The 14601-nt window shown below is 40.6% G+C and overlaps 1 protein-coding gene across 1 annotated transcript; it reads right to left on the reverse strand.

Annotated features, from left to right (window-relative positions):
• Positions 1 to 4390: 4390 nt before the first annotated feature.
• Positions 4391 to 6657, reverse strand: LOC148014520 (F-box/kelch-repeat protein At5g15710-like). The gene has a single exon (XM_087666651.1). The coding sequence runs from the start codon at positions 6472 to 6474 to the stop codon at positions 5212 to 5214; it is 1263 nt and encodes a 420-aa protein (XP_087522777.1). The 5' UTR covers positions 6475 to 6657; the 3' UTR covers positions 4391 to 5211.
• Between the last annotated feature and the right edge of the window lie 7944 nt (positions 6658 to 14601).

The following is a 14601-nucleotide window of genomic DNA, read 5'->3' on the forward strand; positions in this document are numbered from 1 at the left end:
CTAACCATGGTTTGCCAAAAGTTATTATTTTTTATCGTGATTCTAGATTTTGTAATAATTTTTGGACTACTTTGTTTGCTAATGTGGGTACTAAGATTGATTTCTCATATGCATTCCATCCTGAAACCAATGGTCAAACAGAATCTACTAATATTACAATTCTAGATCTTTTGCATGTATATAAATTTCAAAACCACAAACATCATGGGAGACACATTTACATCTACTTCAATTTGCATACAATAATACACCACACACAGCTACTCATAAAGCACCTTTTGAAATCATTTATGGACATAGATTACCTGCACATATTACATCATTGTCGAATAAAGTTAAAGCTTCAAATGATATTACCAATATGGATGCTACTACTTTTGTTCAAGTTAAAGATATGATTGCGAAAGCCTAGCAATCATACAATAAACAAGCTAATAAGAAAAGACGAGCCATGAGTTTCAATGTTGGTGATTATGTTTGGTTACGCATTGAAAAGAGAAGGTTACAAATTGTTGAGAAACACTATGTTGTTAAATTAGCACCTAGGTTTTATGGACCTTTCAAAATAATACACAAGATCAATGACAATGCATTTAAATTAGAACTACCCAAACATTGGAAGATCCATAATACTTTTCATATCAGTTTGTTACAACCTTTTAGAGGCCAATTACATGTCTACCCTGTCTATGAAAATCCTCCTTTGTTAGAAGAAGAAAATGAAATCATTGAACCATAAACTATTCTAGACGATGACTTTATGACCACTAGAACTGGCCGTAGATATTCTAAATGTTTGGTTAAGTTTAAAAATCATCCTGTTAAAGAGGCCCAATGGATGCATGCCCGTGACTTAAGTGCCCCGTGATGGGATAGCAATTGAGGACAATTACTATCCCATCGCGGGGGTATGATGCCAAGAGGCATATTCCACAGTGGATTCTATGATTATATTTATTTACCGAGGCTCGTACACAAGTTGGATTCCTTGTGCAAGAAGTTGACGAGGACACCTGTTCTTTTTGGGCGTCAGATTAATTTAATGTGCACGTGGGTGATTCCATAGCAAGTAATTTCATAAAAATACATATTAAATTAATAGACGTTTACAAGTTTAAAGTGTTGACTCGAATTAAATTAAGGTCAGGACAGAGTTCCAAACTATTTTATTATTTTGTAGCTAAAAACTTCTAGGTATTCACTTTTGATGGGTTTCATTTAATTATTTTCTAACAATTGTGAATGCTTCAATTGATGTGTAGAGCAGGTGCGGCGATGGCGTTGGGTAGCACCGGGCAATGACGTGAATCCAAATGCCTAGAAGAATTACTATTTTGATGGGCGCACATCTTATCACTAAATCCGTGGTGCCAATATTTATTTAAGCACACTTATTTATTAAAGCGTTTGACAAAACATTTATTATCTTGTATGCGCAAAGGTGCTCGGTTAAATATTTCATTATTTGTTATTTGTATTTGGGCAGAGCCACTTTTGGACACCCAAACACCTTACTCTATATTTGGGCAAACATAAATAAAGCAAAATCATGCTATTTATAAAGTGGGCTATTTTTTAGCTTAAATATAAATAAATCTATAAATACATGCCTTGTGAAGCGCTCACACAAGGTATGGGGGGAGATTGCAACCAATTGGTCTTTTTTGTCTCATGTTGTGCAAACTCCCTCTTGCTTTTTACTTGTAATTATGAAGGTTTGTAGAGTTCTTTGTTCTTGGGGACCTTTCGACATTCTCTATACACACATACAACATCGGATCTGCGCACCACTGTGTGTGTGTGTGTGTGTGTGTGTGTGTGTGTGTGTGTGACCATAATGGAATATAATGTTACAACATTTGTAATGATTTTCAAAAATTAACTAGATATCTTTGCACCAATTTTGTAGTAGATTCATTTCCTTCTCATACATAGCCTTAAAAAACCCCTTAACCTCTATCAAAACATTTGATGGTTACATTTTCCAAATCATTCTTGTAAAACTTTGGTCCCTATCTCATCTTAGCATTCTAATTGACTAGACATATCTCATTATCACTTCTCTAATGATGGCCCACACTTTTGAGTTCTCATTATTCATGTTCTATATATCTCCTAGAAGTACATACTTTCACCTTTCTGAATTCTCTAGACCTAGTTGTGTCATCTTCTTCTTGAAGGCTCTCCATATCTTCCTATTAAGGGTGCATTCCCAAGAAAGGTGGAATACATTCTCCTTTCCACAAAAGAAACACATGTTGTTGACCTTCTTGGACCTCGTTATCATTGTCTATATTAGCAACTTATGGAAAGAACTCTCCAAGGGAAATGTTGAGTTGGTTGGAAGGCATTGAATCCCACACCCTTCTCCACCTCTTCATCAAGATCTTTTGAGAGTCATCATGCAATACCCCCTCCAAATATCTTACAATTTCTAAGTGAATCTTTGTTCCTTCTTACCAATGTAAGCTCTTATCTTGATTTTTGTAGCAACACTTCTGAAAGACACCCAACATGAGAGGATTTTACCTCATTTTACGACATATGCAATTGGCCATTCTTCTTTTTTCTTCTCCATTATGTTTTGTATCCATTCTCCTTGATTCATGGTTAGGTCAAGCTCTACCTTAACCTATTTTGTAGTTTTCTACCTAGGACCTTCCACCTCCCATAGGTCCAACAACTTGCTTACACCTTTCACTTCCATCTTACCACCTAGCTTTGACTTGTCCTAAATTGCAACACAATCATCTTCAAATGCTTCATGCATGGACCAACCAAAAGGATTTTTGAGGTTCCATTTTTTAGACATCCTTAACATACAAAAGGGTGTCATTTAAGGGGGGTGTTCACAATTTGAAGAATAGAAAAATGACGTGCTTCATTCATGAAAAATTTGTAGATAAGGGGTTTTAAAAATAGGACTTGAATGCACATAATAGGAAGGATTTACATATAGTGACCTCCCAAGCTGACTAGAGGAGCAGTTGACTCAACTATCTCCCATGCAGTTGGCTTGACCCAACACTTGCCTCTAACTACTCACCACTACTCTAATAACCTCCAATCCCTTGATTGTGAGCTTGATCTTTATAACTTTTGTTAGTCATGTGCTTGAACAATTTGCTCCATGGCAACCCTTCCTCCATCCTCTTTAGGAGCATGAAGTCTAACATTTCAAACTTTACCTATCAATACTTCTTGTCCAAGCCTTCTCCCCACCTATTGGGGAAAATTGAGATGATGTTGAGACATTATATGTGGAGTTATAAAAATGATAGCAAGATGATGGCAATGATCAACTGGAATCAACATAGTTTAAGGATTCATTCAATTAACACATTAGCTAGTGAATTAATGAGCATGTATTTATTTAAGTTACATATACATAGCATATATTTTGATTCTCTCATATATGGATCATAGAATTACAAAGTTGATGGGTGACTAGATGCATTCAGGGTAGGAATATGACTATAAAATTTGAGAGAGAGAGAGAGAGAGAGAGAGAGAGAGAGAGAGAGAGAGAGAGAGAGTGTGTGTGTGTGTGTGTGTCACAAACAACAAATGTAGTGAAAAGTGTAGGGGTTGACCTAGCTCTTTTATCGAACATTCTCTTGTACCCCCTCATAAGAGGAATGTGATGTATTGGCATGCTTAAAGGTAGAACAACAAACTTAGAGCACTCAAAAGATATGTGTTTTTGTGAGACTAGCAAAACCATTCCCTATCAACTCTCAAACACATTCATTGAAATGTAATGGTGTCCAAAAAAGTATGCATTGAATCTAACACATGACTTGGTGAATTCATACTAATTTTGTAAATGGAATTTTGTTATATAAGAGATATGTGCTCATAGACATTTGCTTATTATTTAAGAAACTAATAAGGAGAATTATTTCCTCTTTAAATGAGTTCAAGATTGCCTATTCAATGAGTTCATGGAGCTTGACTCTTGAGATTTTTGAGCTCTATACTTCGTTATCATGGCATAACGTTTAAGGTAGTGTTGTAATTTATTATCCCTCTAACAACTATAAGAATATTATTTTATTAGGACTTTCCATGTTTTCTTTGACATCACATGTCATTATCATGAGGTTGGTACCTAAAACACAAGCATCCAACTCGAGTTTAACTACAACAATAAGCTTAATTAGAACTAAACAACAACTCTAGGTGGCACTCTAAAGGGTAGAGCACAAAGTGCACCCTAAGCGAGAGAATCACCCTACACCTCCAAGGGCTCATTCAGGGGGTCATCTCCCTCAATATTCAAGAAGCTACATGTCTATTATTTGTATCAAAGTTGTGATAAAAAGTATAAGCATAAATGTGTAACAAGTTTAACACGTGAAACTTGACAATAGTGTATGCAATCACAATGCTTAGCATTCATTGGGACATCATAGAGGAGCGTTGGAATTGAGGCACAATTTGGTCCAAGTGGCAAAGTTCTTTAAAAACCAAGGTTTAAACTCAAACAAATTGTTACTTTTTAAAAATAAACCTTGAAATGATGGGAAAGAATGTTTTTAAACTTTGAAATCTAAGGTCATTTTGGATACAATAAGACCAAAGACATGTAGAATATTATAAACCTAGTACAATGTTAAGGTAACGTTTTTGTAGAAGCGAGAAAAGTTTGCTTGCACAAACAATGGTAGGCGGTGGAAATGGTTCCCTCACAAACCTAGGTCTTTTCTCAAGTGCTAAGTTCTCTAGGAATGCATGGCACCCTTTGGGTTGGATAGTCCCTAAATCTAGGTTGTTGGAGAGAGAGAGAGAGAGAGAGAGAGAGAGAGAGAGAGAGAGAGAGAGAGAGAAGTTTTGGGTTTTTTCACCCCCCCCCCCCAAAAAAGTGGTTCTTCCTAAAACCTTCAAAGAGCTTGCTCCCCAAAGTGTTCAATTCCGTTAATACTTGTATCCAATTGAGTGGGTCTTGTCAAATAAAATATTGGAGAGTAAGTAGAGGACTTATGCACATAGTGAGGAATCAAAGAATTGGTTCCTCAATATAAAAATTGGCTCCTTAGCATGAGGAGAGACAAGTAAGGTGAACTAGACTAGGATTATAATCATCACTTCTTGTAGCCATGGATGCCTCTTCCTTGGAGAGTTTCCATATATGACTAATAGTGTATGTAATGAGAGAATGCAAAAAGCCCTCGTATGGGTTGTGAAAGTAGGGCTCATTACTATTTTTGATCAAGGCTCTACATCTAAGTGCAAATCTGCAGCTATGACTTGAAAATGGCCTCTAAATCCAACGTTGGGAGACCACCACCAATGCTTCCTGCTGAAGTCATACATAAGGATGCGGGGATGACCATGGACGAGGAAGCAAATTTGGTCCCCTTTCCCTGCACACTTGAAAGCATCAAAGGGCCTAAACCCTTCGGTCAATCTCTTGTAGAGCTGATCAGGCATCCTGAGTACCACATTCCATGCTAACCTACTCTTCTCCAGCCTCCAGACACAAATACCCTTGGTGGGGAAATCCTTTCCAATGGCACCCACCATAAGCAGGCTCCCCCACTGGTCAATCAGATAGCTGTAAAGGATATATGGAGGCATAGGAGCTTGCAACTCCGCCCACTTCTCTTCACTAAAGCTATATGCAAATATGCTTAAGTACTCATTGATGACAAGGATATAGAAGCTTGACCCTGAAACCACCCCACACTCAGACAATGCATCCCCTCCCACATCTATGCTCGCTTTGATGTGCCATTGATGGCTCTTCGAGCAGTAAACCTGTGTCGTGGGGGAAGGTTCGTCCATCCAGACGATGACCCGGTAATCAACACCGTTGTCGTCCATAAGCATCCCCACCTCAAAGGCCAACTTGGTGCTGCTGCTACCCTTGTTGATGAGAGGAGGGAGGGGCCTGGAGGACTGAGTGATGGGGTTGTGGACGCTGAGCGATCCAGTGGCCCTGTCCCGGGCACAGACGAGGCCGCCGGCGGCCGCGATGGCGGCGGCTGCGTATGGCAGCGAAAAAGGGAGGCGGAACCACCGGGGGAGGTCCCGGCTGTAGATGAGGGCCATGCGCATGTGCGCAGGGTGCTCCTCCTGCTCGTGCAGGAGGTAGTGGAAACTAGACAGGCCGCGGCCATGGCAGGACGGGAAGCGGGGGCACGACAGGAGGGTGCGCCATCTCCTGCAGACGCAGCGGCAGCGGAAGAGGGCCGGGAGCGGCAGCAGAGCCAGGATCCACTCTGTGATCGCCTCTGGAAGGGCCCCCCATAGGCAAGGGTCCAGGGCGCAGGAGGTCTGTTCGCGAGCCTGCACGATCAGCCTCTTCTTTGATTGCCGTGATGCTCCTTCGGGGATAGACACGGCCGACTCGTCCTGGCCGTCGTCGTTGTCATCGCGGGCCTCATGATGAGCTTCGAATCGCGTCGAGGAGGACTCCAGTAACGTCGCTATGGGAGACATTAGCAGCACTATATGGAAGCTTGCAAGCATACATATAAATCCAGTTATATATGCAAACAGCGAGCCGGTCAGCCAGACAAATGACGAAGCCCAGCGAGCGAGCCAGCCAGATGAAACAAGAAGGCGAGAGAGCGAGCCAGCCAGTGATCGAGCGAAAGGGTGGGTGTGTGTTGCAAATGTCCTCTATGAGCCCAAACCTTGGCTTTTAAGGTAAACGAAATTCTTAGACAGAGTAGAAGTAGATATTGAATATCAAAGAAATATCGAAAGTTTCCAACTTGTATAAGACACACTAAAGTTCCATTAGACAGGAGTATATATTGAATATCAAGGACATATTCAAAGTTTTCGACTTTTGTTTACATTGGCTTTCAAGGTAAACAAAATTCTTAGACAGGAGTACATATTGAATATCAAAGAAATATCGAAAAGTTTCCAACTTGCATAAGACACTAAAGTTCCCCCATGGAACTCGTGTCGTTTGTTCAAAGGAGTAGATATTGAATATCAAGGAATATGAAAAGTTTGCAACTTACATAAGATACACTAGAGTTCTACCATGGAACTTGTGTCACTAGGTTCAAAGAGGGATTGGTGTTTTTGGAGTCACTCACTACTTGAGACTAAAGGATTGATTCATTGAGATATTTATTCTTCCAAATAATCCATCTTATAATAACATATGTGCATGCATCTCAAGCTCACTCACTTCCTCTAGCAATTTATGTATGAGCCAGCCAACGTTGCCAACTGCCACACTCACTATTGTTCATTGAATGGTGTGTTTTCTAGCAAAGTGGCTTTGCCTCATTCACTTTCCACTTTTTTGAAAGGAAGGCGATTGTTCTATCACACAACCATCTCCATTTGCTCACAAAAGCATTAAAAATAGTGTGCTTTGCACACAATAAACTAAGTGCTCCACACCTAATTTCTAAAATCCCATGACTTTGAAAAGGTAATTTATTGAGATTATTCACATAATCATGTAATAAATGATATAGACTTGTAATTTACAAAAGTCAACATATGTTTCTCTACATGCTACGAGTCATTCATTTGTTAAATGATGATTGTCTGACATGTGTGTGTGTGTGTGTGTGTGTGTGTGTGTGTGTGTGTGTGTGTGTGTGTGTGTGTGTGTGTGGCCAGTGACAACTGAGTGAGTGAAAGGGCGGGTCAGTGGGGGTGTGTGTGTGTTGGGGGGTGGGAGGGAGCGTTTGTCTATTGCAAAAGTCCTCTATGAGTCCACACCTTGGCTTTCAAGGTAAACGAAATTCTTAGACAGGAGTAGATATTGAACATCAAAGAAATATCGAAAGTTTCCAACTTGCATAAAACACACTAAAGTTCCACCATGGAACTCATGTCGTTTGGTTCAAAGTGGTAGATATTGAATATCAAATAATATTAAAAGTTTGCAACTTGCATAAGATACACTAGAGTCTCACCATGGAACTCACGTCACTGGGTTCAAAGGGGAATTAATGTTTTGGAGTCACTCACTACTTGAGACAAAAGGATTGATTCATTGAGATAATTATTCTTCCAAATAATGCATCTTATAATGACATACATGCATGCATCTAAAGCTCACTCGCTTCCTCCAAGAATTTGTATACTAATAGGCCAACGTTGCTAACCACCACACTTGCTACTATGTGTTAACTCTCCATTTGCTCACAAAAGAATTAAAAATAGTGCACTTTGCACACAATAAACTAAGTGCTCCACGCCTAATTTGTAAAATCCCATGACTTTGAAAAGGCAAATTATTGAGATTATTCACATAATCATGTAATAAATGATATATACTTGCAATATACAAAAGTCAACATATGTTTCTCTACATGCTATAATCCATTCATTTGTGAGATGCCCATTGTGTGACATCTCTCTCTCTCTATGTGTGTGTGTGTGTGTGTAGCTAGCCAGCGAGTGAGTGAAAGGGTGGGTGTGTGTGTGTGTGTGTGTGTGTGTGTAGCCAGCTACTAGTGAGTGAGTGAAAGGATTGGGGGGGGGGGGGGGGAGGGAGCACCATTCTATTGCAAAAGTCCTCTATGAGCCCACACCTTGGCTTTCAAGCTAAATGAAATTCTTAGACAAGAGCAGATATTGAACATCAAAGAAATATAAAAAAAATTCAAGCTTGCATAAGACACACTAAAGTTCCACCATGGAATGTGTGCCCTTGGGTTCAAAGGAGTAGATATTGAATATCAAAGAATATTAAAAGTTTGAAACTTGCATAAGATACACTAGAGTTTCACCATGGAACTCATTTCATTGGGTTCAAAGGGGGATTGATGTTTTGGAGTCACTCACTACTTGAGACTAAAAGATTGATTCGTTAAGATAATTATTCTTCCAAATAATGCATCTTATAATAACATACATGTAACATGTATCTCAAGCTTACTCGCTTCCTCTGGCAATTTATTTACTAGCTAGTCAAGTTGCGAGCTAGACAAAGTGAAGTCTCGTTCACTTTGCACTTTTTTGTGTGCAAAGGGAGGCGGTTGTTCTATTGCACAACCATCTCCATTTTCTTGCAAAAGCATTAAAAATATCACACTTTGCACATAATGCACCAAGCACTCCAAGCCTACTTTGTAAAATCCCATGACTTTGAAAAGGAAATTTCTATTTATTACATGATTATTCACATAATCATGTAATAAATGATATATACATGCAATCTACAAAAGTCAACATATGTTTCCCTATATGCTACATGTTGAGATATCGAGCTCCACTCGTGATACGCCAGGGTGACCGTTGTGTATTTATGTCACCGACGTGTCAGTTGCAGACGCGGTTGGTAGACCGCCTATGAATAATAGCTACATGATAGCTATCATTATCTACTCTAGTTCGTGGCTTAGTTAGTATGCCACCTTAGTTAGTTGAGTTTGGTTTGAGACCCATATATAGGGTTCTTCTATTTCTTTGTACTTGAGTTCTTTTGGCTTACACAACTAAGAAGAGGAAAACTGTTTTCAGCCTCCACCCTTGTGTGTATTCCCCCATTGTGCAAGCAAGAAAGCTTCAAGCGAGTCTCCTTCCTTCTCTCCCACAATCGTGACATGGTATCAGAGCCTTGTTCGTGGTAAGGAGCTCAAGAAAGCAAGCCAAGCTCGCGGTGTTCTGGTAAGAGGAGCAGTGTTGCTTTCATTTTCTGTTTTGGGAGCAGATCTCTGCAGGTACCACAGCGGGAAAGTGCAGGAGTGCATTGTCTCAGGTTGAGATGCCCTTCGCGGTGAAGGAAGAGGGCAGTATATGCTGCGGGTAAGGGCTTTAGCCCTTGGCGACCTTGTTTTTTTGATTTGAGGCCATTTCGGTGCCTGTTTTGGAGGCGGAAGTTTTCTGCACGCACTCAGGAAAAGGCCCTGTTTTATGCTGTGCGACCACTGTTCTACAGGTCGGTGAAAAGTTACCACAGATATTGCATCGTATGCTCGTGTGCAGAGACATTGGGAGTTACAGAATCATCCTTGGTTCCTGTTTATGCAAAATCGTCACTGGGAAGTGACTGTGTGGTCAAATACCACTTTCGCCAGTTTTGCATATTTGCCCTTGTGAGGGTGAAGCTGTGTTCTTTGCAGTGACAGAATTTTTTGCAGTGTTCTATAATGGCGTCTGATTCTCTTTCACAGATTGTAACTGAAAAGCTTGACAAGAACAACTTCCAAGCATGGAAGTTTAGAATGACGAATTTCCTTATGGGAAAAGGATATTGGAAATTTGTTGCAGGAAATGAAGAAGAACCAGTTCTTCCTGATGTTCCCAGTCAACAGCAAATGCAGGCATTCAAAGCATGGCATGAGAGAGCCAGGAAAGTTATGTACTGGCTGTCTATCAGTATTTCAGATTCTATGATTGTGCATATTCAGGATGCAAGTACGCCAAAGGAGGCATGGGATACTTTGTCAAAAATGTATAGCACAAATACGCAAGCCAGGAAAATGTAGCTCAAGCAAGAGCTGCATAATGTGCAAAGAGAAAATATGAGCATCAATGACTACCACATGAAGGTGAAGAAGATTGCAGATGCACTTGCTTCCATTGGGTCGCCAGTGGAAGATGATGATTTAGTTTTCGTGACCTTGAATGGTCTAGGAAAGGATTATGCACAGTTTCAGACATCCATTTCAGTTCGTGAAAGATTTCCTAATTTTGAGGAGTTGATTGCTCTTCTAATTTCTGAGGAGCAGAGAAATGGTGGTGCATCTTCTTCAGGAGGAACTTCAAAAGAAGCTGTCTTCTACTCAAATGCTGGAAGAGGTAGAGGCAAAGGTAGAGGAGGCCGATTTGGAGGCCGTGGTAGAAATCAGAATATGCAGCAAACTCAAGAAAACCAGTCCTATGGAGGAGGACGTGGTAACTCTAGAGGCAGGGGGAGCCAAAGAGGTCGTGGTGGATGGCAAAGAGGCCAAAATGCAAACAGTAATGTTGAATGCTACTACTGTGGTAAAATGGGTCATATGGCTAAAGACTGCTATAAAAAGCAGAATGACATCATGAATGGAAAACTGCAACAAGGGAATTATGCATCTTCTAGTAGACAGGGTGATGACAGAAATGAGCACTTGTTTATGGTGCAGCACATGAACAATTCTGTGACAAGTACAGAAGAAAGCAATGATGTATGGTATGTTGACTCAGGTGCATCAAACCACATGATAGGTCATGCAGAATGGATGGAGGATGCAAGAAAAATGGAAAAACCAGGATTTGTGGAGACTGGTGATGATACTGCACATCCTATTGTGCAGATTGGAAAATTTCCTTTGTCTATGCAGGATGGGAAAAAGAAATACCTGTCCGATGTATTTCATGTCCCGAATATCACCAAGAATCTGGTTTCTGTCAGTCAAATGGTTGAACAGGGCTTGCAGGTCAGATTTAATCCTCATGGATGCTTTGTTGAGGATATGAAAAATAAAGGTCGCTTGATAGCAAAAGGAAAGAAGAAGGGCAGAATGTTTACATTGGATGCAGACATGTCTGAATTGAGTGCAACAATGTTTGCACATGGGACCGGTGTAGTTACAGATATTGATATCTGGCATAAACGCATTGGTCATGTTAATGTATAGCGACTTAAATCAATGCAAGCCCAAAATATTGTTGCAGGATTGCCCAAATTCAAGGTTGCAGAAATGCATAAGATATGTGAAGCCTGTCAATTTGGAAAACAGGCAAGGAAACCATTTCCTAGACATGTTCAAGAGAGTAAAAAGCCATTGGAATTAATCCACTCTGATGTGTGGACTACTAAAGCTGCATCTCTTGGAGGCTGTCATTATTTTATCAGTTTTATTGATGACTATAGCATAAAAGTTTGGGTGTATTTTATGAAAAAGAAAAGTGAAGTTTTTGGGCATTTTAAAACTCTTAAAGCTATGGTTGAAAAAGAAATAGGCCTGCAAATAAAATGCCTAAGGTCAGATGGAGGGGAAGAGTACCTCTCAAATGAGTTTGCAAGGTTCCTGCAGGAGCATGGCATAAAGCAGCAATATTCATGCAGTCATACCCCACAACAAAATGGAGTTGCAGAGAGGAAAAACAGGCATATTGGAGAGGTATCTCGTGCCATGCTCAATGAAAAAGACCTGCCAGATTTTTATTGGGCTGAAGCTGTTGCTACAGCAGTCTATATAATGAACAGGACTCCCACTGCAGCAATACATGGGATGACTCCAGAGGAGAGGTATACTGGTAGGAAACCATATATTTCTCATTTGAAAATTTTTGGTTGCATTGCCTATGTACACATACCAGATGAGTTGAGATCCAAGTTGGATCCAAAAGCTGAGAAGTGCATCTTTATTGGTTACTCTCTGCAGCAAAAAGGGTATAGATGCTATAACCCTTCTACTCATAAGTTTACAGTGAGCAGAGATGTTGTTTTTGATGAGATGAGTAGCTGGTATAAACCAGTAAATGTGATTGATGATGTAGATGCACAAAATGGTAATGCTGCACAGAATTCACAGCAGCAGTCACAAAATATTAGTGGACCTGAAGCGTCCTCTAGCAGTGGTTCACATTCTTCGCCATGGACAGGCAGATTGAGATCAAGAGAATCTTCTCAAAGCAATGCAGATAGTGGTATACAGGTATCACGAAAAGGAAAAGAGAAGGTTGATCAGCCCATGTTTGATGTGAATGCAGGTCACTCTTATGTGGATGGTGAATCCAGTGGCTCAGAACAGAGCATTGATGATGAGTTGGGTATTCCTTCTATTGTTACACCTGGAGTAAGGAAGACCAGGGATGTTTTGAGAGCACCTGGGAGTGAACCTACTTTGCACAGGTCTATGAGAGCTAGGTATCCTGTGGATAGGCTGAAATATGATGGATTTACAGCCATTCATTATGCATATATGGTCAAAGTGATACAGGAACCAGAACCCACTTCTTTTGAGCAAGCCATGGGAAAAGAAAAATGGGAGAAAGCCATGGATGAAGAAATGGATGCCTTGGAAGCAAATGCTACATGGGAATTGGTACCTTTGCCTAAAGGTAAGAATGCAATTGGCTGTAAGTGGGTTTATAAGGTGAAGCACAATGCAGATGGTTCTGTGAACAGATACAAGGCAAGATTAGTAGTCAAGGGGTATGCACAAACATATGGCATTGACTATGAAGAAACATTCAGTCCGGTTGCAAGGATGGCAACCGTAAGAGCAGTCATTGCTATGGCTGCATCAAAGGAATGGTCTTTACATCAGATGGATGTAAAGAATGCCTTCTTGCATGGTGATTTGCAAGAAGAGGTCTATATGGAGCAGCCACCAGGTTATGTGCATGGTGTTCATCCTGAGTTTGTTTGCAGGTTGAAGAAAGCCTTGTATGGCTTGAAGCAAGCACCTAGAGCATGGTCTGACAAGATAGGACAGTATCTTATCACTATTGGCTTTCACATTTCCAAGGCAGATTTCTCACTTTATGTGAGAAAAACAGAGAAATGTATTATGCTACTTGTCATTTATGTTGATGATTTGATTATGACAGGTGACAGTGATGAAGATATTCTTCATGTGAAAATGCTATTGAAGCAGAAGTTTGAGATGAAGGATTTGGGAGAGCTGCGTTATTTCTTGGGCATTGAGGTGATTAGATCACCAAGTGGGATACAGCTCTTGCAGAGACAGTATGGATTGGACATGCTGTCCAAATATGGGATGACAGGCTGTAAGCCTATTTCAGTTCCTTTGGAGCAGAATGTGAAGCTGAGCACAGATGCAGGTGAGCTTCTAGAAGACCCTACTATGTACAGATGCATAGTAGGAAGTTTGATTTATATGACTATTACCAGGCCAAATTTGAGCTATGCTGTTGGATTGGTAAGTCAGTTTATGCAGGCTCCAAGGAAACCACATTTGGATGCGGCTAGACGCATACTCAGGTATGTGAAGTCCACATTGCAGTATGGACTATTTTATGAGACTGGGGTTCAGATACAGTTGCATGGATACACTGATGCTGATTGGGCTGGTAGTATTTCTGATAGACGATCTACCAGCGGATATGTGTTTTCTTTTGGGAGTGCTGCAGTCACTTGGAGCAGCAAGAAACAGCCTACAGTTGCCTTGTCGAGAACAGAGGCTGAGTATAGGGGTGCAGCAATGGCTGCATGTGAGGTAGCTTGGTTGCATAAGCTACTTTATGATATGCATCAGTCTACAGATGGGCCAGTTGTCATTTATTGTGACAACATGAGTAGTATACACTTGGAAAATAACCCAGTCTATCATGCTAGAACAAAGCACATTGAGGTGCATTATCACTATGTGCGAGAGAGGGTTTTACTAGGTCTTATTGATCTAGTTTATGTCAGCACAGAGGATCAGGTAGCTGACATATTCACGAAGGCATTGGGTGCAGAGAAGCTGCGCAAGTTCAGAGACCTGCTTGGTGTGCAGGAATTGGGATTGAGCTCGAGGGGGAGTGTTGAGATATCAAGCTCCACTCGTGATACGCCAGGGTGACCGTTGTGTATTTATGTCATCGACGTGTCAGCTGCAGACGCGGTTGGTAGACCGCCCATGAATAATAGCTACATGATAGCTATCCTTATCTACTCTAGTTCGTGGCTCAGTTAGTATGCCACCTTAGTTAGTTGAGTTTGGTTTGAGACCCATATATAGG

Source organism: Lygodium microphyllum, chromosome 25 (genome assembly GCF_053477565.2).
Source record: "Lygodium microphyllum isolate KBCC chromosome 25, Lygodium_microphyllum_v1.1.10, whole genome shotgun sequence".
Lineage (NCBI taxonomy): Eukaryota > Viridiplantae > Streptophyta > Polypodiopsida > Schizaeales > Lygodiaceae > Lygodium > Lygodium microphyllum.

Bases quoted from the DNA above. Each gene is read 5' to 3' on its own strand.
- LOC148014520 (XM_087666651.1), bottom strand. From the start codon at position 6,474: ATGCTTGCAAGCTTCCATATAGTGCTGCTAATGTCTCCCATAGCGACG.